A 26,884-nucleotide genomic window follows, 5' to 3' on the forward strand; every position below is an offset into this window, starting at 1 on the left:
ATAAGAAAAAAGCTTCAGCCTAGGGTACCGTTGTCTTATCGTTACTCATAACTGTTTCTCCCAACCAGATGAGCTTTTTTTTTTAAACTCCACGATGTTCTCTTATCAGTGCAAGATGCCCCATTTACACATGAATATTGTAAAGCCCAACAGCCTTGACACGTTCGTGTTCTTATATGCCCGCTTTCCCTATCTCGCCTTGCATATATCGATCTGCACTTGCACATTTATAAGCGTGGTTTCAGTGGAAAGGGCGGTTGACATGAGTAGGTGACCGGGTTTCTTTTTACAGTGCCACTTCAGTTTCCTTCTTTGAGCAGAGTAAGACGCACTGCAAACGCGCCGGCTGCTGCCGAGTGGAATCTTGCGTATTTTGTTTCACCAGGGCCGCGGTGGTGCTCCAACGTCACAAAGTCCAAGTCTACGAGTTGCAATGCAGCCGAACTCCCTCTTCATTCTTGCTGCGGTCATCTGCCTGGTGAGTTGAAAATTATTGTGCACTTCCACTCAAGTGCTACTTACAGTAGCGCAATATTTCAAAACATTCTTCGCTAATCATATACGCTTTCCTACTGTCCTTGTCTGCTGGGAGTTTGACAGTGTCGTGGTAAAAACGGAAACGCTTCCCATGTGCAACGTCAGCGCCATCACTGCAACGTATATAGCTTTAGGCCTGAACCAGAACATTTTCTGTGAGAACGAGCAGAACTACGTCCTTTGCAGCGTTGCCTCATTCATCGGAACATCGTGTTATTATTACCAGGGTTTCTGTTGAGGAAATCATATCAGAACGATTTGCTAAGAGCAATTTTATGTGTGCCATTGATGACGAAGAAGCATAGCAGGGTATTTCTAAGCTGTAATGCAACGCTTTCGGGGCTAGGAGAGCACATTGCACGATGCCAGTATCTTTAAAAATAATTTTTTTTGAACAGGGCTATGTCAACACGAGACGCTTCCTCTGAGGAGCATCTCTGAATACATATGATTCAGGCTCATTCAAGCTCGGAGAACGTTCTACACCCTCCTTTTTTTTTTTTTTTTTTAACCTGAACGCACGAGCGTCGGCCGTCGAGTCGGTAAGCGCCGTATGACGGAGCACATGGCGAAATGAGCGAGAATACACGCGTGTGCGCTATGAGCACTCCGGTGCAGCTGTCATCTGCCAGGCTGTTCTGGGAGCGGGGCCTCACCCCTGCTTCTTTTGAGTACTGGTATCATCATCCTTTTTCTTTTCTGAACGCTTCCACCACGTTATAAATAAGCGATCAGGTGGTAGCGCTACCGCTGCATGGAATGCGATATACGCCCGCTGATTATATATACTACATGCGTATCAGCATTTTGTATCTTTTTGCTATTTGTCACGTAGAACGTTCCTGCGACACCGACATCTGATGGGATTACTTCCCTTATCGATTCACACCTTGCTCTCATACAGGAAAGCAGGCGGCACCACGTGGTCTTTTCTAATCTTTTCTCAGCGGCATGCATAAAACAGAAGATAATGCTATAACACACAAAAAAGCAGGTGGGTTTCGATCCATTTGCCGTAACAGCCTGGCAGAGGACAGCTGCACTGGAGTGCTCATTGCACGTACGCGCGTATTCTCGCTGGTTTGACCGCTATGTTCCCTCGTACGGCGCTTACCGACTTGGTGGTCGACGCTCGTGCGTTCAGGTTAAAAAATTGGGAGGATGTAAGGTACATGTATGTACAATATTGTCCACTGTTAAAGAGAACACCCCGTCGCGTGGCCACTGTGTTCCGCGCAGCGTCACGTTCGTAGCAGTCGAGAATAGGAAACACCAGGAACATGCTCAGTGAGTGCGAGAGATGGAGTCATCCTTCCGTTGTCTGCTACGACGCTCTCCTGGTGTTTGCCTTGCGGAGGGGGAATATCTGAAATATGAAAGAAACTATATGTAACGCGTATTTGCAATAAAAAGAATATCTTTCTTTCTTTTTAGTCTTCGAAAGGTTTCTTCTGCGACACAGCAGCGACGGATAAGAGTCGTCTGTATCTCTCTTCATTATATATCTCCTCGTAACCCAGGACGAAAACATCGCGTTTCTGTACCGGGCCGAGAATAATGCGACTAACTTAAACATCCTGAAGGCGTGCCTTCCCGGCTTTGTGCTTTTTTGAGTACACACTCGGTTAGTCCTTCGTGTATTTCGTATTCGCAATTTCAATCAAGGTATGTGTGGGTGCGTTAAAGTGCATAATTATGCATATTAGTGACACGCGGCCATTAACTACAATTTCACTACAATACTACTACAACTACACTATACACTACACTACACTACACTATACTACACTACAACTACAATACATTTTAAGTGATTGCTTATACAACTTATTCGCCCGAAGAGCCGTCGGCGTCGTTTAAGTAACGCGCTCTACCCCCTGTGTCAAAATTAACCGAGGGCTGCGTAAAAAAAACATATCATTCAAATTTGCTGTTCTAGTGTTGCTTATTGATTGGTGTGCAATATGCGATGCCGATCTAATGAAATCCTTGTGTATATGAATAATGAATGAGTCAAATAAAGACCCAAACTTGGAAAAAGGTCATTGGCAGATGTTAAAATAATCATATTGAAAAGCCTTGGCTCGGGGATGCTAATTATGAAAATTAAGTGTGTTTAATTGATTTATTCAATTTAAATTATTAAAAAACGTAAAGCGGCCGCTTCAGAGTAGGTGTTAAATGCTCAGAATTGAAAAGCCAATACTTCCTGAATATAACTGCGAAAATATAGTGTAGTTATTCAATTAACTAATAGCAGTAATTGTACAAAATAGTATTTTGAAAAAGGCGGTTCGAAGGCATCAAAATCTTCAAAGGTTCAGAAATAAAAGGCAATCTCTAATGCCGCTAACTAAGAAAGATTAGTGTGTAATTCATCAATACCCCAGGACAACTATATAAATCTGAGTTAAGATACTGGACCGCTGCGCTGAAGAACACCGAAGCTGCTGGTTCACTCCCCCTGCTCTCGTTAGTTTAGGCATTTCTTTTTATATATATATATATATATATATATATATTTCCGAGCCGATGTGCCCAGGCGCTTGTAGAAGCTGTCTTGTTGACAACAAACGAGGTACGACTGCGAGCCCGTAACCGAGAGACGGGTTCTGGCGAGGTGGGTTGTCGGAGCGTAGAGCGGAGCCTGGGCGGACCCATTATATTTTTAAGCGCTTATGAATGGCGGGACGCGTTCCCCGAACGTTCGCGTCGTGTCGCGCACCGTGGCTCGTTATTGGGAGATAATTTTAAGTTGCCGTTCCGAGCAGTCGCCAAAGTCCATGTCGATCATTTGAGTGCATTTTGTTGAAAGAGCAACTGACGGATCGCCCGCCGGGAGTATGCGCTAACATGGCTTATCGGAGAGAAGGGGTGGCCGACAGAGATGGGTGCTGGCGTTGGTTCAAAAAGGACTGTGCTCGGTCCCGTGGGCGACGCGCGGACGCCTTGCGCTGCCTTGCGCTTAGCTGTTCCCTTCCGGGGCCTCTGCAAGCGGCGGCATGAAGAGTTAGTCGACAAGTGTCGGCGAAGCGGGAGGACGACGTTGGCGTTTATGGTCCCTTGCGCACTACATGTGGCACACAAGCGCTCGCGGATTCGGGTCATTTGTTCCCCACTTTGCTTACGGCCGGCATTGCAGCCCCCCCCCCCCCCCCCCCTGTGTATCGTGTGTCAGGGCGGGGCTTTGCGTTTTTTATTAGTTTTTTTTTTCATCGCTTCTTGGTGTGAGGGTGTGTCCTGTATTTAAGAGGAGAAAGAGCGTGCAACTTGGTTGACGGTATGCTAGATGTGGGCGAGGCAAACCGTCTCATTGGGGCCGGCGTGGACGAAGCTGATTTTAATTTTGTCGGTCGGATTGGTTCCGCAAAGTATCTTCTTTTATCGCTTAAACCTGTGACTGCGTATGTTTGAAATTTACTTAAACGCGTAATTTGGCGCAATAGGAGGTGGTCTGAAATTCGGCTGCCTTACTGGCGGACGGGGTTGAGCTCCGGTAAGGCCCCTAGTGCCCCAAGAGTTGTCCTGTGCATGTCCTGCAACGTACATGTCTTATCAATAAAACAACGACACTGCACTTGCTGATCCATCCTTCAGATCCTCAAGAAAATTTAATTCCCCCTTTAACGAGCCCGTACAGGAGAATGCGCACATGGCCTAGAAGTGACGGTTCTGACAAAGCTTACAACTGTTCGGGAGGGTTGAATTATCCAATCAGCCTTCAATCACTTGTTTATCCAAATACCCTCTAATCTCAAACCAGGAAGGGTTCGATTTCAAACCTATACTCCAATCTCAATGCAAAAGCCAGAGTTGGTGGCTCCAGACATTTCATATTCTCCTGACGTCACAAAACATATCAACAAATACGTGCCTGGTTCTATCTAGCAGTTTCCGCGTACCAGCTATGTCCGTGATTCTTTGTTGACAGCACAGCCCCGACAATATCGCGTTTGCTGCAGAAGGGGGCCTTTAAAGCTGTCACGCTGAGATATGATATGATGTGAACATGAGATGTGATAAACAGAAGTATAAACACATGGAGCGACCGAGAGATAAAACCCCCCTTTAACCAAGTCGTACGAGTATGCCTGCATGGCTAAGGATATAACCATGATATATAAGATAAAATATGAAGATATAGAGCATGTGATATAATTTTGAGATATGATTTACAGAGATATAAAAACAACGAGGGGAAGAAAGATAAAGTCCCGCTTTAACTAAGTCGTACGAACGTTTCTGCGTAGCCAACGGGAAACGCGTATCACTTGGAAAACAAGGTTCTCGATGAGAGCAATTCTCATCTCCTATGTGCCATTTTATCAGCCAGACTCACTGTTTGCATGTTGGGAGTAGAGGATCACGTGGTGGCCTACTTCAGAGCTACGTAGAGCCCTCCTAGTCCTCTTTGCGCACTTTCTTCAACATCTCTTCCACTCTCTCCCATAACCGAGTGGTTTGCTTGGGGAATGGATTCGTTCCTTCTTTTTGCGCGGAAGAATCAGAAGTTATAGGGAAAAGGGGCTTTGACCTGTTTCCCACTTTACCTCTAGGTGGAGGCGTTCTACGATTACCGTCGGCCCTTGTACGTGTTCGGGCATATGGCTAACAGCATCCAGGAGTTGGACGATTTCTTGGCTCAGGGAGCGAATGCTATAGAAGCGGATGTAACCTTCGCTCCTAACGGGACCGCCCTCAAGTTCTATCTTGGCCCGGGCTGCGACTACGGTCGATACTGCGAGAATCAGACGGCCATCGACGAGTACCTCGCCTACGTGAAGGACACAGTCAGCGCAGGTATGGAAAACCCTCTTTACTACACCTTCTTCCGTTTCTATACCTCATCATAGATACTGGAATTCGCACCACCAAAATTACAGGAACACATACAACTAATTCCAAAGAAATAAGCTCCTTTCCAAGCAAGAAGCATCTTCATTTTATCTGCATAACAGGGAAGAGATAATTATTCTGTTAGGAAATCTTAATCCCGTAAAAAAGTTCTAATACTAATCATTTTGTAGCCGTTTCTTATATTATCCACCACATATAGACTATCATTACTGGTTCGTTGTTTAAGAAACGTGAGAAACGTTTACGTGAGACCAAGTGCCGCTGCACGATTAGGCACGATTAGTTATGACTAGGTGGAGGTCGTGTACTCTACATCACAATTTAGCAAACGAAAGATCGGTTTCACCACATCGCGTTCATCACATCGCCTTCTTCACCACGGAGTGAAGGGACTTGTTTGTTATGAGCTACAGTCGGGCCTCGACAGGGTGCGGCAAACAATAAGGGGGGTAGCTTTGGACTCCCCTTTTTATTCGAGGGTATCTATGTCGTGTATGCGGTGTCGATGCCAAGCCCCGTAATCAAGGCGACGGAGGTGCTTGTGTTCTCCCCCATGGGCAACGGCCGAGATTCGAGCAGCGTGATACTTTACGAATGATGCTGCATTGTACCCTCGGGTGTGAAGATAGGGCGGGGAAACTGCGGCAGCTCGGCTGCTGATGAGAAACCTAGCGTCTGGCTATGGCCAAGTTCACCGCATTGAGAAAAGGGCAGGTCTTCCATCTTTAGTGCAGTTCAACTCACGTAATAAAAACAAATCAACGGACGACCTAGATAACGCCTGTATTCCCTCCACGGGCTCCGCAGGTGCATGAAGATTACCACTTCATGTACACATACATGTTCGTTGTTTAGCAAGCTTGAACAATTCGTATCGCGGCCTAGCACTTGTTTATGCGAGAACAAGTACCACTGCACGATTACGCACGATTAGTTCCGACTAGCCGCAGGTCGTGTACTGTACATCGCAATTCAGGAGACGAAAGGTCGGTTTCACAGCGGAAGTGAAGGTAATACTGTCAAAACCGTTTGAACCACAAATCTTCGTAAAATTCTTACATCCGCTTAATTTTTATTATTCATAAACCACGAATGCAACGAATAACGTAAGACCAAGAGCACCCTCATACATTTTTTTTTTAAGGCGCTCTAAGTTATCTGACGCAGCGGAACGACCTGACTGTACATTTTGAAGTTATCCCCATTAAAAATGTGCGCACCAGGCGCAAGCAATGTTTAAAGGATGATTTAACTGTGATTCAGCCCTTTTGCTGAGTTGTTTATCTAAACATTTTTTCATTTATTTTTCTTTCTCCCAGCACACTGCAAGACGTGATTGCACAAGATCGCATGATTTTCAACTAACGTTTACAGATATTGCACTTTTCACCTCTGTTTTCAACGTGTCAGAAACAGACGGTGTACGACCGGCAGTTTCGTCAAATCGAGCCTCACGTGCATCTTCTTTTCTCACATTTCTTCTCACAGATGGAGGGAAACACAAGGACAAAATGCTCCTCCTTTACGTAGACATCAAAACGGGAAACCTGCGCGGAGACAAAGCAAAATACAAAGCTGGCGTCAGTCTTGCTGAAAACCTCATACATCATCTGTGGAGTGAAGGCAAGTACCAAGCATTTGCCTATAGCGGCGACGCCTTCACACCGCCTGTGTGGCAAGCTAGCTGTTCGTCCCTGACCTCTTTTTTTTTTTTTCATTTTCGAGATGGGAGGTCGTTAGCTACTCACCATTCGCTCAGATAGTCATCGCTAATCAGATATTTTCCTGTGTTTGGCTCCTAACGTTATTAACGGTAATGAGTACTGTGTAGTACGGTGATGTAGTAAGAAAATAAAATATTTCGGGTGCTTGCCTTTTTTTTCACTCTTTACATATCTTTATTTTATACCTTGCGAGGGATACGCAAGTGCAGTCTGCGCAGGTCAATTGTGCAGCAAGGCGGACATCACGTACATGACAGAGTTTAGTGATTAAGCTATTAACGAAAGCTAATAAACTTTTTTACCTCTGATCTCACGGGCCAACATTATATAAAGCAAAAGAACGCCGTCACCATAGAAGGTAAGCCAAGTTTTATTTTTTCATTGGGGATGACATTGGGAAGAGTTAAAGTAAAAACATGTCGCATTTCTGGCTCGTAAAGCTGACTTCCCGCACTGCACATTTTAGAACATCATCGTTGGGCGTTTTATTGCCGAAAACGTCAGCTTCGCTGCATCTACAGCATAAAATGTGCAATCAGTTCCCGTATTTTATGTATTATACGTAGAAGCGACGCCGTTTTAATCATGTGAACCGCGGTTAGTTAAGTTTAAGTTACAAATGCGTCATTTTTATAAGTGAGATGCTGCAAAATATACTGCTGATAACAAAAAAAAAATAAAAACCGGTCCCCGCTGTGGTGTAAACGGCCTTTTTAATATAATATTGGGCCCTAAATCTGAAAGTAATAATTTCATTATTTCACTTAAGCTGCTTAAAAATGAGATGCCACGCAAATAGTATCCACGTCGTTGCAGATCCGCCCCCACCGACCGCTCTGAAATATATTTCAGGGTTAAAACAATAGTCTCCAGAGGGTTAATAAAACACCTCTTGTATCGGTATTTGAGCCCTTGGACATCTTAGGCGAAGCCAGTCTTTCTATATTAATATAGGCACAAGACATGAAATTTTGAATGATGCACGCAACGCGAGAAGATACCACATCCAATGCTCGAGATGACCTGGGAGTGCTGGAGCCTGACCTCCCGTTCTGAGAAGTGTTCGAAGCAACATGCGTAAAGTCTTTGTTTTCTGCTCCGTCGGCCACAAACGTGGTCAGAGCAGTGTTCGGCGGCTAAGCGCATCAGGGGACAGTGCACCGGAGCGGTCTACTAGGCGGAAAGCAAAGGTAGCAGCTCTTACGGTCTTCTGCGCTTTAATATATCCAGGAAAGCTGCCGAAGAGTGTCGTTGTGTGCCATTGCAAGATAGCATCTTTTGAGCAGGCTGGATGGCGAACAATTTGCGACGAATATTATTCTGCAAGCAATAATACGACAGCCAAAGCGAGACCTCGGGTGGCCGCAGCTACGCCGTGAAGAAGAGCCGTGAAGAGGCATAGCTAGGGTGTCCTCGTAAAAAAAAAATCAGCCTGCCATGACATTTGAATTCACGTTACCCCTGTGCCACGGGCAAGAGCTGACAGCTAAGGTCGCTCCTTTCATATGGGAGGGTCATATCAGAATCAGCACGCCAAAACCATTGGCATTCGTTAACCCTGCGTGACTCAGGCAAGTCCATACGGTTCTGTTGAAGCGTAGCTTTATATGTGGGCTGGTAGCTTACGCTCTCGCGTCACACACTTGAAGGATGAGCTTAATTGTCCCCAATAATGTAGCACCTTACACTGATATAGCGTGATAGGGGAATAATGTAGCAGGGAAAAGAAGCTCTGCCGTTGCTTTCCCAATTCAACTAGGGTTAACCAGAGCTAAACCACAACAAGACTTCTTAAGGTGCGCAGGTTTGCGCATTTATTTACTGCCATTCTAAATATATCCTACATCCGACATAATGACCCAAAATTTACATAAAACAACGACACACTATGCACTGTCCCAGTGCACAACTTGTCTCCATTGGTTGTCATCGCGACTATCGGTGAACTGAAAAGCTTTACACGAAAAAGAAAAATTTTATGCCAAAGAGGACCAGGGAATCTCGCCAGGCAGCTCGTGTGATCGAAGTGGAGTCACTGGTTAAATAGAGCCAAAAAGGTAATCGGATGTTAAAATAGCCGAGCGAGCTAATGTCGACGTCCAAACGGACGTGATGCCACGAAACCGCTAGACGGCGTGTTTCGAAGTCTGCAGTGAAAACGGGCTAATAAATGGTCTAGATCGATCACAAATTGTATAATAGGTGTTAGATAATTAAAATAATATACACTTATGTCAAACGATTGCGAGGAGGAGGAAGCAAGACTAAATAGAGACGGGCAAACATTTCCATATTGAGCGCCGCCGGCGCCCCCATGGCGCCTCTAGCAACCGTGTGCCGCCGTTGCGCGCTTCTACCAACGGTGACGTCTTGGAGAACTGGCAACGCGGCACATCTAAGTGCGTTGGGAAGGAGGCGCGCCGGCACAAAAGACATCGCGGCCGCCCATTGCTGGGCAACGTTAACAATTCGCCACTTAATGATTACTGCCCAGCTTGGTACACAATGTCGTGAACAACACAGCTGCTATCATAATTTCCGCAATGTGAAACCTCTACTAGTGGCGCATCATATACTGTGTGTAGCATCAACGCTCAGGCTTACGCATTTCTCCAGTGCAGATCATGCAGCCCTCTCTGAATTTTTAAAAGGGTGATTACCTGATATGAAAGACGGAATAAAGTAGAGGTCAAGAAACCTTCGCTAGAGGGTACAATGCATTCATGACTCTTAAAAAGCGTTCACCTGATTTCAATTTGAACAAACGTTTGTTTGTTTGTTTGTTTGTTTTTACATTTTTTTATCTAGGTCCGCTCGGATGCTGCAGGTTTGAGGGCTATGTTCTGCGGAAAATCCAGATCGGCGTTTGCGATGAGATTAAATATTCATGATCGTGCCCATTGCAAAAGATAGTGTTCAGTGGACACGAGAGTGAACTTCTTATTCATTGCGAACACTGTGAAATCACTAGGCTACTTAACCAGACCGCTGTCAGGAGCTGCGAATTTGGTAGTAGTGCTTATGAGATATGTGAGTGTTTACGTGGTCGAACGCAGCACTTCTGAGTTAACGTGTTAGTTAAAGGAACGCTTTATATGTCGCGCGGACTACACATAGCGTATATCTTCCGACTGTATAGTGATGAGTATCTGTGCGATAACAAATGTATAAATTGATTGGTGATTAGGAGAGCAGCAAACTGCATTACGTGAGAAACTGTCTACAAGGGTAGCCGCTGACGGAAGCATAGTGTAATCACGTCATACATTTAGGGGCGCAGATGGAGTTTGTAAATTATAGCTGAAACGGTCACAATTTCTCATATAATAATGAATTTAAACATGTATTTCGGCAGTACGAGAAATTCCCCGTCCAGAAAGAACCCTCAGTTCTGAGCAGCGTTTAATTTCAAGGATAAATTCAAATATAAGAATAAAGGAAACAGTTAGCTACCACCTTAAGGACTACGACACGCCATTTCTATAGGGGAGAAAAAATAAAACAACGTGCGTAGCGACTTGCTTCTCTGCGCTGCCGGAGCCAAATGGCCAGAGCGAGGACGGTAATGTGTTTTGGAAATAAATTACGAGGCAGACTCTGTCATGCGTCAGCGGATGCAGTCATCCACGCAGACACGGACGTTGTTACATCTTGCATAGTGTGATCGCTTACTGTAATCCGCCACCATGCGCATGCCTACACCGCCTTGACAGGGACAGATAGCGCTACATGCTGGACTGCGGCACGTAGCTTTGCCATGTGACTGTTGGGAGTCGCGCTATACTGTAATGAAACTTTGGCACTACAGAGAGAGCACCTCCTTGCGAGTATTAATGGGTCGGCACAATCACTAGAGCTTCTCGCTTTATGTATACTCAAGAATGGCCACTTGCGCACAAGGCTGGTCCAAGTTGCTGACTACCGCTTCACCAGCTGCGGAGTGGCTCCGTGAACCTCACCAGGTCTCGTGGTGCGTAACATCTAGCACCGCACTACCCAAATAAAGATCGGCGTTTGAACAGGTGCAACCTGTCGTCGCTGCATCTGTGAGCAATGCGGAGACGACGTCGATTTTTCATGGGACACAAATCAACTATGCCACCGTTAAAAACCTATGGAGGCCAAGAGGAAGATAAAATGCGGTTGTCAGAGGGAACGAGCCGAAGCGCCACCTCAACTCACCCTGCGAGGCTGTAAATAGAGGGAAGGAGGGAAAAAAGAGGCAGCACTGTGTGCTCATGAGATGTATTAAATTGTTTTTTATTTTGTCACGTGGTGGTGAAAACGCGGTAGGTGATAAACAAACACTTGCTTTGCATTGAAAGGAAACTACTGGGCTGACTTGCGCCCGCAATAGAATTTAGCTAAGCGGTGGCGGCGATAGCTGCAAACGTGCTCCTGTGGTCGAATTACCAATGACCGCTGAATTCGGCAGCTTTCAATTTATGTCTGCAAAGAACCATCTACAGACCCGGACGAAGGAACCAGTGAAATTCTGGAACGATGCGGCAACTGTGCGCTTTTGCTGCGGTCACTCGACAAAATTTCCGCGCATCCCATGCTACAAAGTGATAATGCCGCATCTCATGACATCGAGCATGGAGAAGATTGTTCACCGCGCTACTATGATGAGGCCATCGGCTGGCGCTCTCGAAAAGAAGTACAAATAAAGATTTCAGTGGCTCATCGCCGTATAGTTTAAAGATCGCATGAAAGAAAATTTACTAGAACTCTATGGAATGCGCGCTAGCATTACCTATCCTATTAGTCCTATCTACGGAACAAAATGTTCTAGGCTATCTTCCTTAGTCCCGAACATATCGGCGATCGAGTATGGTGCTCATCATCTGCTCCCTTTACTCAGCGCAAAACAAACAGCAAAGAAAGCAAGTCACAACGTCGCCCTACTGCGACCCGAACCGCTTGCCTCACTACGGAGGGCCCAATGAGTGGGCCTACCTAGCAAACACCGACTACGTCATCAGGAAAGAAGCGCGTAGAGACTCCGCGCCCTGGGCGGGTTGAGAGAGGTTGTCAGGAACATTTAGTAAAAATATTTCTATATTACGAGTTTTTGGAGTTTCACATGGATATTTTGAATTTAAGTGTGATATCATGGCCATCTCTATGAATTGCTTAGAATCAAATATTACCGCAAGTAAAGTGTCAGGGGTCATTTAATTTCTCAAAGCGATTCCGGCAGTGAGGAACGTCATACTAGAGGGCGTGAGAAATATGACCACCTGTGGTTATTTACGTGTACTGATGTCAAGCAATACACGGGGGCCTTGTTTTTCGCTTCCGTCCAAAAGCACCAGCCTCGGCCGGGATATAACCCGCATTGGCAGTCGAGCTCCCTAGCGTAGCCACCGGAGGAGGACCTTAGGCCAGCAGTTATGTTTGCCTGACTTATTTATAGCGGGCATTTTTGTTCTGTGGTTTCACATCGTGGTTTTATCCCGGTTATATTGTCCCAATTTTTGTCATTCCGACCTCATAGTGCATTTACGGCTGTAACAATCCACTAATCGCTCTTTGGAGCTCACAAGCGTCGATCCAGCAGTGCATCGCCACACTGAGAGGATCACTGCTTCAATAGAGTTAATCTTTAGTTTGCCTTTATGCTGTTTGCCCTGAATGTAGTCTTTTGTATTCTATGTTGCACAACGCGTCCTTCAGTGCGTTTTTATCTTTTGGAGAATAAAGTCTAATTGCAAAATAAGTGAACAAAGTTTATATGGGGCTGGCCAAAATTTACCGAAACTGTTTGGAAGATTATTCTCAATGTGCTTTAAGTCTTGTGTACATGAACAGCTGTATGTCGCTGATCGCCTTCGATAGGATGAGCATTATATCATGCAGATGCAAGCGATGAAGTGTTACAGCTAGTATTTATGCTGAAAACAAGTCTTCTTTACGTTCTTTCATCAGCTAATTCCAAGCGACCTCACTTTTCTTTTACAGTGGGGAAGCTGTGTCAAGTATGTGTCAGGCTCCTATGAGGGGTCGGCTCTGCGCTTAGCTGCGGCTGAATCCTGCCTGTGTCGTTCATATACAGCCTCAACCTGCGACTTCTCATGTGATATCTCTAGTAGACCGTGTGAGGCGAGAGGAACATTTGAGGAGAGAATGGAAGGGAGCAAAAGGGTGTCGCGCCACCGCGTTGTCCGCTACTGTCCGCTGTGTGTCCGCTTGATGGTTGCCAGAGGGCGCTGCGTTATCACCCACATCTCTCGTTCTCTCTCCCAATGCATTACTCCACAAAACTCTGCACACTGCTCGGCAGTTGCGGTTCATTGGATCCCCTAACTTTTTTGATGTTTAATAATTGGATCACGTTAAAGGCGCTGTATTTGTCACACCTTTTTCTGTGGACAACTGACCGCGCTATATGGAATGGGAGGAAGATGAAAGTGAAAGCAGAAAGAGAAAAAGGGGACCCGGTATTGGAGGGTTCCGGAGTAATTACGATCACCTCGAGATCTTTAACCTGAACTGACATCGCACAGTACGCAGGCGCTTCTTCGTTCCCTCCATCGAAACGCAGCCGCCAGCGGTTGAGATCGAACCCGGGTACTCCGGCACAGTAGTCGGGCATCTTAAACACTGCACCAATGTTCCGGGCTTACGAAGTTTTGTGTACTTTTTTTTGCAGTTCCTTCAAGTCGCATGGTGAATGTGCTGCTGTCGATCTACACGACGACTGACAAGGAAGTCTTCAGAGGGGCACTGCATACACTGGCGTCGCGTGATGACAGCTCTGATTTTATTGACCACGTGGGTAAGTTTAACATTTTGCTTTTTTAGCTTTTTTGCACAACTGATTCTTTTCTCTCTTTTAATTATAAGAAGTTCGAGTCTGCCAATCAAGATCCGTATAACTCGTGCTATGGTCTTTCCAGTTGTGATGTATGGATGCGAGAGTTGGACTGTGAAAAAGGCTGACCGCCTATGAATTGACGCGTTTGAATTGTGGTGCTGGCGAAGACTCTTGAGAGTTCCTTGTACTGCCAGAAGGTCAAATCAGTCGATATTGTCGACCATAAATCCTGACTGCTCATTGGAGGGTCAAATTCTAAAGTTAAAGCTCAGCTACTTTGGTCATCTGATGAGAAGAGAGGAGTCACTGGAGAAAGATTTGATGTTGGGAAAGGTTGAGGGTCGCCGGAGAAGAGGTAGGCAGCGAACGCGTTGGTTAGATGGCATCCTCGAGGCACTGCAGATGAAGTTATGTGATGTTAAGAAGATAGTGAGAGACCGAAAAGCGTGGCGTGACATGGTCCATAGGGTCACGAAGAGTCGGACACGACTGAATGCCTGAACTGAACTGATAGGGACTGATTATAAAGTCTCTTGAGTTACTACAAACGTTCTGGAATAATCGCCAAACGTTTCCACATGTGTCAATAACGAGGCGTCTTTTATGTCCCCTATTCAGTTCAGTTCAATTCAGCCGTTAAGTCGCGTCCGACTCTTCGTGACTCTCAGGACCATATCACGCCACGCTTTCCGGTCTCTCACTATCTTCCTAACATCACATAACTTCATCTGCAGCGCCTCGAGGATGCCATCTAACCACCGCGTTCGCTGCCTACCCCTTCTCCAGTGACTGGTGAAGGGGTTGGCACCTTCCCAACCCACCTTTCTCAACATCAAATCTTTCTCCAGTGACTCCTCTCTTCTCATCAGATGACCAAAGTAGCTGATGAATTTTGAAACTTTAGAATTTGACCCTCCAATGAGCAGTCAGGGTTTATGGTCGACAATATTGACAATATCGACTGATTTGATCTTCTGGCAGTCCAAGATTTACACAAATTAATAATAAGCAACAAAACACAACAGCAAAAATGAAAGGCTCAATGACTTAACACAACAAAAAAATACACTAAGGTTTGGGGCATATAAATACACTACTCTCAAGTCATCAGTGAATATGGTCAACAGGGAATTAATTAAATGAAGAAAGAGCACCAGAAAGATCACAATATTAAATTCAGTTCAAAAATGGGAACCGGGAATGCATGACAGAGGACATTATTGTGCACTGAGGTTGCCGATGAATGATGTTACAGATAGCTGTAAGACTTCGTCGTTAGTAAATTGATTCCATTCCGTTACTGTTCGCGGAAAAAAAGAATATTTAAAGCAGTTATTACGCTGGGTGAAAGGGGTGATTGTAAGATTGTTACGTTGTCTTGTAGAATAACCTGAAAAGAAAGATATTAGTCCATCAATGTTAATTTTAAAATGACCTTTGACCAATTGGTATAAGAACTTTAGTCGAGAAACGCGATTCCTTTCGGTTATAGATATTAAAGCAGCCCTGTTTAAGAGGTCACTTACAGATGTGCGTCCATAGCTATTGTAAACAAAACGTACTGCTTTCTTTTGTATTTTTTCAATTTTATTTACGTTTGTTTTGGTGAATGGATCCCAAATTATTGCCGCATAATCTAATATTGGAAGGACAATCGATTTATACGCTAGAAGCCGAACTCGGGGTGTGGAAAGTCTCAATGCACGCCTAAGAAAAAAAAGTTTACGGTTTGCATTATTTACAGTTTGATCAATATGTTTAGTCCATTCAAGGTTGTTAGTAATCCATAGCACTAGATATTTGTAGTGTGAGACTTCGGAAATAATGTTGTTATCAAGTGAATATTGGAACATCAGTGGACTTTTCTTGTGAGTGATTCTCATATACACGGTTTTTTGAAAGTTGATAGGCACCTGCCATGCATCACACCAGGCACTAATTTTCTGAAAAGCCTCATTAAGTTTTACCTGATCTGACATGTGTTTAATTTCGGAGTATAGCACACAATCATCCGCGTATAGTTTAATATTAACTGGAATGTCTTTCACGATGTCGTTAATGTAAATGATAAACAAGAGTGGCCCAAGCACTGAGCCCTGAGGGACGCCAGAGTCAACAAAAACAGTTTGAGAGGAATGTTCCCCAAAAGAGACATATTGCTGACGGTTATTCAAATATGCTGAAATCCAATTAATGATTTTGTTATTTCTGAGTGTGCTATTAATTTTGGAAAGCAGCTTTTTGTGAGAGACCTTATCAAATGCTTTGGCGAAATCCATAAAAATGGCATCTGTTTGGCTACCATTGTTAATAGCTTTCGCAAAATCGTGTATAGTCTGAACTAATTGGGTACAAGTAGAATAACCTTTCCGGAATCCGTGTTGGAAATTTGTAATAAAATTGTGTTGTTCAAGAAAATGGGAAATGTGGGTGTGTATTATGTGTTCCATAATTTTGCAAGCTGTCGATGTTAATGAAATCGGTCGGTAATTATTATTGTACTGTTTGTTTCCATTTTTATGAAATGGTTGGACTCTGGCCGTCCTCCAGTCACTCGGAACCTGTCCTTCGTTTAGAGACCTAGAAAAAATTATAAACAAATACTTGGACACCCATTCTGCATACCTCGCTAAGAATGCATTGGGTATTTTATCAGGCCCAAGGGATTTTTTTACGTTAAGATTCAAAAGCATTTTAGTTATACCCTGTTCACTGATGACAAGATCAGGCATCGGAGGTAAGCATGTTTCGAACAAAGGTTGTATGCAATTATCATTAGTAAAAACAGATTTGAAGTATTCGTTAAAGGCGGTTGATATTACTTTTCCGTCATGTGTTAATGTGCCATTGATTTCAAATGAATGGGAATCCCTAGATACTGGTGAGATTGTACGCCAAAATTTTTCAGGTGAGCTAGTTATAAAATTAGGCAACAAATCGCCAAAATAATTTTCGTTATCAAGTGCTACTTGTCGTCGTAGTTGACTTGACAGAGCGGAAATTTTATCCAGCAGGCCTTCAGGATGGACAACTGCTTGCCTTTTCTTTTTCAACTTTTTTAATTTTCCGCGCATTTGTATTGAAGTGCGGGAAATCCAGGGATTGCCACGTTTTGTCTTTTTAACAATGATTGGCACAAAACGGCTAATACACATCATAACCAGATCCTTGAAAGAAATCCACAGATTGTCTACATTTGCGGTAGACCTCGAAAAGCTATCAAAATGAAAGGATAAGGTATCGATTATTGATGTGTCATCAGCATGTGAGAAGTTGGGAAAACATGACTGCTTTGGATGCCCGTCAATAGCGGCATCAGATAAGGTAAGGAACACGGCCTGGTGACCAGAGATTCCTGGGATTATTTCGCATTTTGTTTTAGTGCTAATAGATCCGCTTACGAAGAAAAGGTCCAGTATAGATTTAGCACTGTCGTGTACCCTGGTGTACTCGTCAACAAGTTGGGATAAATCAAATGCAAATGCTATGTCCAACATGGCATCACCTGTTTTGTCGTTATGGTTTTTGAGGGACATCGTGCGCCAGTCAATATTAGGCAGATTAAAGTCGCCAGCTAGAATTATCCGATCTCCAGGTTTTAAATATGTGTTCATGTAAGTTTTCAAATCATTTAAAACCGATATGGAAGAAGAAGGGGGCCTGTACAACACACCTATATTGTACCTGATTGTACCACAATATGTTTTACTGAAAATGCGCTCTACATTAGGAACGTCAGGCATCCTTAAAACTCGTAATGATTTCTTGTGTATCACACAGACGCCGGTCTTTCCGGAGTACATTGTAACCAGTAGGCACGAATTCACTGTTGAAAATTGCATCATGTAACCATGTTTCGGTTAGCACAGCAATGTCTGAATTGTTAGTAAAAAGGAGCCCTTCAAGCTCGGTTACTTTATTGATTACACTTCTGCAGTTAATGTTTAAGATTTTCAAGGATGTAGGATAGTGCTTTTTCTGTCAGTTATTTTTCTTATTGACCAATCTGACACGCTCTCCTTTCTGGGCATCCCATACAAACATAACACTATCAAAGCTAACTTTATCAAACACCAGCTTTACCTTAGCACCATTTGCTTTTTCTTCCGCTGCGCTGTCCCACAGGAGTTTAAGCAAGTCACGCACGCGCTTTGAGAAGTCTTCCGAGATAGAGTACGACGATCCTTTTAGTTTGTAGGCTGCTTGTAAAATGGATGCCTTTTCCCGATAGTCAAGAAATTTTATGATAACCGGTCTAGATTTGTCACTGGATTTACGCCCAAGCCTGTGAAGTCTTTCTATGCCTGTAGGTGTTATACCTATCTTCTTTATTATTATGTCGTTCACCTGCCTTGCCATCGCCATTCCTTTCTCTAAAACCTGGCTAGCCACTGTTTCGTATACTAGTATTTCGTTGTGGCCTTAAGTTCCGTTATCTCCATTTCCCACTAGTGTCATGTGTTTGTCGCCTAAGGACCTCGGTGCCTTTTGGTTGATCTACTTGTCTCGTTACATGAACTGCTCCCCGTACGTCATGTTTTCTAGCCGAGGTCGCACTCGTATTTTCATTTTATTGATCATGTATCGCATCGCTGGGATGGTTAAAAGCGTAAGCAGTTCTTCTCTACCCATACAGAATCCTGGTGACCAGAACCGCTCTAGAAAGCGTTTGGTACATTTTCCCACGCTCCACTATAGTGGTTTCGCAGCTGGTAAAAGATGTGCTACGCCGGAACCCAGTTACGGTGCAGTGTATGGACCTGTTCGCGAGTTTAAAATAAAAACATAACTGTAAACATCGCTCAGAGCTATGTACCTTAAAGTGCAACCCATGCCGTGATTTTCACACTTCTTGCTGGTCTAAGCAATGCTGCTTTATAAGGACACGCCGGACCTTACGTTCACAAGAATGCCTTTCCCTTAAACCTCACACGTCATGAGCAACACTTGACTCTCTAGGTGCCGAGTGACTAGGGTGCTTTGTACCATCGTCGACCTTGCCTGCTTTCATGTGTGGAGTGGTGCGTTAGAGGCTGGCAGCGCGTCTAGTGACATGCATTAAAATCGCGTTCTCGAATGCAATTCTCTACACAGTCTGCGATCTTCTCCCCTCCACTGGCGCAGGCTTGGACGTAAGCGGGACCAATTTACTGTCTACGATTGCGAGTATGTACAACGAGCTCGGCGTAGCTCGCCATCGCTGTCAAGGGGACGGTGCAAACAACCTCTTAATCAACCTCTACCCGACGTTCAGAATGTCCTTCATCACGGCTCGACGATCGTACGACCTTTCGGATCAAAATTACGTGGACAAGGCGTACGTCTGGACGGCCGACAACGCCTTCACGATCCGTCGATTTTTGAGGTGCCGGTTCTTGCCTGTCATGATCGTCCGTTATGCATAAGTGGGTCTGAAGCTGCAACGGGGCTGCTCTTTGCTGGTTACAAGATCATAGGCAACTTAACTGATTCTGAAAGGTAAATTAACAGGTAAGCGAAAGAGTTTAAAATATAGGGCATCGCTGTTATGTTTTACCGAAGAATGCATTTCAGCATGCAGGCGTCAAGCCAGAATATATCTCAATATAATGGCAATATTAAACAAACACAGTGGCCTTTAAAAAGTTTGCGCGATAAAGATAGGAAAGACGCCACGTATATTGAACCTCAGTGTTCACAACTCATTCAATATATGAAACGATCTAAAAACAGGCGGTTCTCGTAACATTGAGTTTTGTTCACTATTCACACATTTAACTATAGGGCGTCTGCGCAGCCTTTGACCCTTGCTGGTAGCATCAGCGCAGTGAAAATGCTTGAATAAATGAGCACAGAATTACGGAAGGCAGAATGTTGCAGCTACAGGCCGTATCACTGCTATTCGGCAATGCCTACCTACACGCAAACCCCAGCTGCAAATATGACAATGCGTGCAAGAAGGCGTTGTGGAAACCTAGTCTATCTTAATTTTACCGAATAAATATATTGTGTTCTGGCAACAGGAGAACACATCTTAGGATACAGAATGACTAATTCAAATCCATTGTAAACTGTTGTTTCAATGTCTAGCTTATATCGAAATTGTGCATCAATATCCTAGTTATCGATACATGAAATACTTTGCGATCTCTTCCTATTTCGATATTTATTGGTTCTACTGAGCATCTATTGGAAGAACCTGTTTAAGAGCAGACATTTTCGGACGCTTTTATTGCCCGAAGCGTAAACCTACGTCTAACGAACACGTTCATTATTGACGGTAGATGTTTACTTTCTAGCGACGTCCACATAAACCTCACATGGTTATCTGGAGGAACAGGACTTCCTAATGGCGCATCCCAAGGCTGCTTTAAAGGCTTATAATAATTGCATGGATTCAGGCAGCCGCGCGTTTTGCGAGAAGTACTTCAGTGAAGTAGTTATTTGCGTTTAGAGATTATAGAACTGAACTTATCAAATTGTTTACATTTGAAAAAAAAAATGGCACAAAGTTGGTTAGAACGGAAGTTAGGGATGTGAGAAAAAAAAATAAAATCTTGTCGCACTTGAGTTTTCGCCGCTACAAAAATATTTCCAGCCGTTTTGTACCTCTGTTTTATCCAGCTTATTTGGTGCTTCCGAGAAAGCGTATTAGGGAAGTATGCATATATATTTTCTTTCATTTTGATTTCGTTTTGATTATCTTTTATTTCATCAGGATATGCATGTGAAATAAAATGAATAATGCTCGACACGACCGCACTAGACGGTCTGTCGCCGATAATAGCCTTGCTTCTGCAGCTTTGTAAAAAAAATAAATGTTAACGAAAACTACAGAAGATGTAGAACTCAGATGACTAGGGACTGACACAGCCGGTTTAGTTGGGGCGCAACAGATGGTCAGCCTACTAATGATGTATTTACTCGGGCAGGGACGTAAGAACCATGCTCGCGCCACTTTCTTTTCCAGACCAGATCACTAAAAATAAATCTAGTTACTTATCAGGTACATCGTAAGGCCCCTTTATTCAATAGCATTGGCAGCTTTCCGACACTATGGTGTAGGTCTGATACGCTATTAAGTAGTTGATTGCATCGGAGCGTCCTTTCGGGGCTAAATATTGTGCCATTTCCTATTACCTGTGTCGCCGGAAGCAGTATCATATAGTTTAGAAGAAATGAATTTAATATAAAACGAGTATTAGTAAAATCCAGTTCGGCGAGATTTGAAGCGTACTAAGTTCCTTACGACGACGGGGGCATTTATTTATTTATTTATTTATTTATTTATTTATTTATTTATTTATTTATTTATTTATTTATTTATTTATTTATTTATTTATTTATTTATTTATTTATTTATTTATTTTTCTATTTATTTATTTATTTCCAATACCTCAAATACCTCAGGAGTACGAGGTTTCACATGAAGCGTTTGTTTGGCATATAGGGCGTGTTCGTTTTCAAAAGCGTTGGTTACAGAATACAACCTGAATTTCCCTCCACTAGTATCAGCATCAACCCAATGCAACGCGAAGGAGGTACTCGCAGCAGGGCATTTAGTGTTTTTAACGTCATGATACTGCATAACTTTTCGGTCCGAGCGGGATGGGCAGAATCCGAGATAAAGATAAGATATTTCTGCATGTGGTAGAAGTACATCATTTATACAAATAACACTGAAGCAAGGCTTGGGACATATATAAGGCATTTTGATTACAGCCGTTTAGCAAACATATAGCGAAATAAAGCTAGTTGAAGACTCTCTTAATGGCCAAAAGCATTCTCATTGCTAATTTCGAAATTTTCAATGATCAAAACCTCCACGGCCAGTGAATTCTATTCACTAATTGTTCCTGGGAAAATAACAAATTTCGTGGATGTCGCTTTTGCTAAATTGGTGCGATAAGTTATAATTGTGTATGTGTCTTCTTTTTCGAGTTAAAAAAGGCGTAGCATTAATTGTTGCCGAGATTCCGACGTTTCCATCCTTTAGCAGTGTAAAACTCCTAATCTTACTATCTTTCGCCGGATGCATAGCTGTTTTATTTAATTGATTATGAGAAGCTACGAAGAATCAAAATTTTGGCATTTGTTACAAAGAAAGCATACAGCTCGCCTTTAAACATTTTCCACCCGCGCGATGAATTCTATTTGTGTCAGTCTTCAACGTATTCCATTCAACGTATTTAGGCTTTGGCCGATCAAGATTCATAAGCTTTTTTTGTTTTTTCACGCTGCTTGGCGTACCTTTTAACTTGTCGTAAATAACTGTTGTTGTTTTTTTCATTGTCTATTTATTTAGAGAGCAGGTATGGTATTATCCAGTTAGCTGCTTATTAATAATAACGCCTAAACACCTGTATGTTTTTATTCCAGTCGCACGCATATTATTGAGAGTGTAAAGTTCATATGCATCTTCTGTCTTGTAATAGGCTTGAATACTGTTTGTCAACATTAAATTAGATTTCTTTTTGCTACACCAACAGACATCGTTTAAGGTTGTATTTAGCAGTGCATGGCCTCAACAAGAGTGAGTTTTCCTAAAGAACGTACAATCATTGACCAAATGGCTGACATAATATTTTCATAACAAAAGCAACCAAGTCATTTATACAACCAAAAACAATAAAGCATCACACTCTCTTGCGGCACACTATAACTAATAGGTGGTGGGGAATAATATCCGTCAATCTCTACATGCTGTATTTTGTGTTTCAGGAAAGCAGCGACCCAATTTATTAATGGCGCTGCCACTCCAGTGCTTTCAGGCTTCAGAAGTAGTTTTCTGTGAGCAGCCTTATCGAAAATCTCGCTGAAATAGATATTATCGCGTCATTTCGAAAGCAGTTTTCTACTACTGAATAAAGGTGTGAATGGCTGTAAATAATTGCGCAGCCATTGAAAATGTTTCTGAAGTGGCTCTGGCATGGAGTAAGAGCTGAATTTGTATTTTGATTCTCCATTATATGATTTACTTAATTAAGACTGTCTGACCGACCATATGTTAGTAGATAATTCCATCATTAGTGTTCCTATGTTGCTTCTCTTTGGAGACCCATTCCCTTTCAGGCACTGGATTCTTTTCTTTAAGTTGATAATATATCGGCTGATCTATGAAATTATTTTCTTCAAGCGTATTTTTGTTTGGGAGTAAGTTTTCAATCCAGTAGTGGCAGCGTTCCTTGAATTTGGACCATACTTTTGACACATGTTTTGCTGAAAACTCTTCCAAAGCTAGTATTACAAGTAATCGAGTTCAGGTTCTTTCCTCGCATTTGAACAATATTTTATGTGTGTTTGAGTGCATCCTTCTAAATACTTTTGTACTTTTTTGGTAGAAGGAAAGATACAACGACAATTTTATGGTCCAGTTCCTTCATGCACTCAGCTTAATGTATTCAAACAAATTTTTTATGAGCACGAGGTTTCGAAATTTGTATAGAACTGGCAGACCCTCTTAGGGTAGTGAGCTGCATGACAACGTTTTTCAGGTTATGCGTAAACACATTGCAAAGGAAGTCTGGCTCAATCAAGTGTGGATCCCAGATTTTTATTGTGGCAATCAATAATGGGAGCATTGAAGTCATGGCAAGATTTATGTTGTTCTTGCCGAACAAAGACACATGCTCCGCATCCGACCCCGGCAACCAGGATCAGGGTTTGGGAGTCGATAGAATGGGCCTAGTATGGAAGTGTGTTCTCGGTAGGTTATCTTTAAAAGCAAACTTTCATGATTTAAGTCTGGTCTATGATTGTAGGCGTAATGTTTCTTTTCGCCAGCGCTGCGCTCACGCCCGCCCCTTCCACTCCCCCCAGAAATGCATAGCTGCCATGCCCCTGCCTGCCACGCCATGCATAGCTAGGTTTTAGTTACGATGGCTACTTGCAGGGTGTGCGTAAGTAAAGCTATTTCAAGAGCTTCAGTTCTATTAACTGTGATTTTCGTATTGTTAGTTGGAATAATGAAAGGTGGATGTCGGTGACCTTTAGAAGTAATGCTTCAGTCTGACGCATCTCAAGCGGAGGCGAAGCGAACCAACTTTCAAGTTTTATTTCATCGTGCCAAAGCTCTCTCCCGAAGACGTCATCATGTCTTCGCCCTCTCCCTTAACGTCGCTGAGACTAGAATGCGTAATGAAGCCAGCGACAGCGGTCACCATGGCGTGGCGTCACCAAGAGGGCAGCTCTTTTTGACCTGGTGTTCTGAAAATGTCTTAATTTTTGTTCTGGTTATCCGACATTTTTTTTTGTTTTTTGCCACGATTTCGATGATGTCCATACACAATTAGCACGTACAACGCTATTTGGACATCTAATTGGCCTTTGTCTCTAATTAATAACTCCACATCCACCAAACATGGCGAGCAGCGACATTTTGTCATCCTCTACCTCACAAATCATTCTTTTACTCCTAAATCTTTAGTTAACAACACAGGGCCTAAGGAAATGTTTTGCATCCATTTCCAACTGACTTGAAATCACAAACATTATCAAGACACGCTTCCGATTTAAAATGCAATGCTTTCTTTAATCTTGTCGCTTGGGCCTTGCTTCCCGTTTCGAGTGGTCAGCCTCTTCAGCTATTCAATTGACCAACCTTTCTCGTCCTGTCCTTCTTTAACCTCCTCGTCCCGGTTAGGGGAGTGGGCACCTAATCTCTTTCATCAAATTGAGATTTTGCGTATTTTCCCTGAAGTCAGAATCATGACGTTACAAAGTTAAGCACCAAATCCTCAATCAGCTCTATACCAGAGCTGAGACATAGCACACCATTTATAAATATTCTAAACGTAGCCTTTAAAATGTTCGACAGTTATCATTCCATCGACGAATGATGCTGTTTACAAGATTATGCACTCCTCTGAGAAACAATGCTTAGAGATTGAGGTCATACTTAAGTTGGTAAATCAACCTTTTTATCGCTGAAAAAGAAAGCACTTTGTATTGCGCATGAATCTGAAAGAATCTGCAGCTTCAGCAGGACAAAACTGCTTTTCAGCGCCGCGCTGAATTACGCGATCCAAAACGCGCCATGGATGCAGTTGTCGATAGAAAGCCTCAGCATTCATTTGACTCCATCAAAGGCGTAGTAGTGTTATCGCAGGGCTCACAAATCTTGTCTGTATAGGAGATATTCAAGTCACGTCACGATACCCATTTTTTGGTTCAAAGCACTGCTTCAGTTGTGCAAGCGGGAGTAGGCAATGATGGCGTGATTAGATAATTCTATGGAGTTGGAACCTTTCACTTGTTTCAAGAACGACGAAATGACCATCACTGTGGCGTAGTTGCTTACTCCTGTTACTTCCCACCGCTAACCTTCGCTACTCAATGCTCTCTTCCCCTCAAAAACAAAATGTGGTAGCTGCGTTCCACTTCAAACAAAAAGCTGTACGCGCTTGTTTACCAAGGGAGCAAGAAATGACGTGGAGTTCTACTGGTATTGTCTGCGATTGTGCGCCAAAACTCCGTCAGCGAAAGAGCGCGTAAACACCCCACGGGGTCGGCGAATGCTAATAAACGCTGGTTTTAGGAGCGCAGATATATCAGTGTTTTTGGCGAAACCGGCTTAGCCATGTATGTTGGGAAAGAGAGCCTATTTTCTTAGCAGGATCAAGACAGTGTAGTCTAGAAAAAAGTATGCGTGTTCGTTATGATTCTCCTGTGTTTGGGCCGCAAATTTATGTTGCTGTGCTGGTGAAGCGCGCAAATACTTGTGTTTATATATTTAATATAACATAATTGCTTTGTTAAAATAATTTATTTACAGGACAAAACAATAATCCTGCGTTATTGCTTTTCCTCTTTTTCAGGCATGACATCGATGGAATTGTTACGAACTATCCTAGAAATGTTTTTAAAGTCCTCAGAGAACAAGAATTTGTGAGTAGGCTTAGGTTCGCAAAAAGAAGGAATGATCCCTGGAAACGTCTATCCTAAGAGAACTATAAGACGTAAGCTTCAGGAGATACTTTGCTGCCTCGCGTTTTTCATGTTTTAATTCCTAAGGAGTGACAGTTTGTCACTTTTTTCATCAGCATAGCTGGTGGAATCTCGTCCCGATAAACTCAGGTGTCATGACATACTCATTCATAGTCTGTTAGTTTTCCCGCGCGTAAATCGGTCATTTACACAACCAAAACTTATTTCAATAGCTAGGCATGGACTCAAAAGGTGACTACGTAATGAGAAAAGTTTGAAATCGGATATATCTGCAACAATTTTGCTCCCATACAAAATCTAATATGTTACCATAAAGTGAAAGTGTAAGAAATGTTATATTCCGGACATATCTGAACACTGCAAAATGCATTCCTTCATCCCATTATTCAGTAGTAATCAAATAATATAAGTCATCATTTGAAGATTGTGGAGCTGGTCATTTTCGCTAATCGAAGCTACTCAAGTCGCGAAAATAGGTCGGTGTATTTGCGCAGGCCACTGTTCACAAACTGTGCGTTTGACATCAGTACTGACGCAGTGCTCACGCATTCTGCGAAACGACCAAGCTCAAGTGAGCGGCCTGATGGCTTACGGATCTCTGACATAATGAAGCAATAAATATTCTATAATAAAATCCATGGTTTCAGAAGCGTCGCAAAAGTGCACTGCACGCATCTTTTCAAAACCGTGTGGAACTACTGAAGTAGCGTACCAAAGAAGTTTCCACGAGCAAGCATACTCTTTGGACGCGCTGCTGTTGTGGTTCAGAGTGGCGTGTCAATACAGGGAATCGATCCTAAAATCACGAATCAAGTTGTTGCAGTCTACTTTACAACCACAATGTGCTCCGTATACTTCAATCGAAACCTAACATTCACACTTCATGATTTTTACCCGCTTTTGTAACTGAGCCATATCAGTAAGATATTTCAACGTTCACTCCACTACTTAGGGAAATGAACAAGTACAGCACTGAGGCCATATTTTACAACATTACTTTGCGAAATAACTTCAACGTAAC

At 43.1% G+C, this 26,884-nt stretch overlaps 1 protein-coding gene across 1 annotated transcript; it reads left to right on the top strand.

Moving 5' to 3' along the window:
- The first annotated feature begins 280 nt into the window (after positions 1-280).
- LOC146177981 (dermonecrotic toxin SPH-like) lies at positions 281-26,486 on the top strand. Its single transcript, XM_084580686.1, has 6 exons — positions 281-478; positions 5,094-5,337; positions 6,883-7,017; positions 13,774-13,899; positions 19,063-19,303; positions 25,734-26,486. The coding sequence occupies exons 1-6, from the start codon at positions 434-436 to the stop codon at positions 25,858-25,860; spliced, it is 918 nt and encodes a 305-aa protein (XP_084436812.1). The 5' UTR covers positions 281-433; the 3' UTR covers positions 25,861-26,486.
- Positions 26,487-26,884: the final 398 nt, after the last annotated feature.

The sequence above is a fragment of the Amblyomma maculatum genome, chromosome 10 (genome assembly GCF_055883805.1).
Source record: "Amblyomma maculatum isolate TAMU_Amacu chromosome 10, ASM5588380v1, whole genome shotgun sequence".
Lineage (NCBI taxonomy): Eukaryota > Metazoa > Arthropoda > Arachnida > Ixodida > Ixodidae > Amblyomma > Amblyomma maculatum.

Coding starts and splice junctions, on each gene's coding strand:
- LOC146177981 (XM_084580686.1), top strand. CDS start 434: ATGCAGCCGAACTCCCTCTTCATTCTTGCTGCGGTCATCTGCCTG. Junction 479..5,093: donor TTGCTGCGGTCATCTGCCTG/GTGAGTTGAAAA, acceptor CTTTACCTCTAG/GTGGAGGCGTTCTACGATTA. Junction 19,304..25,733: donor ACGATCCGTCGATTTTTGAG/GTGCCGGTTCTT, acceptor CCTCTTTTTCAG/GCATGACATCGATGGAATTG.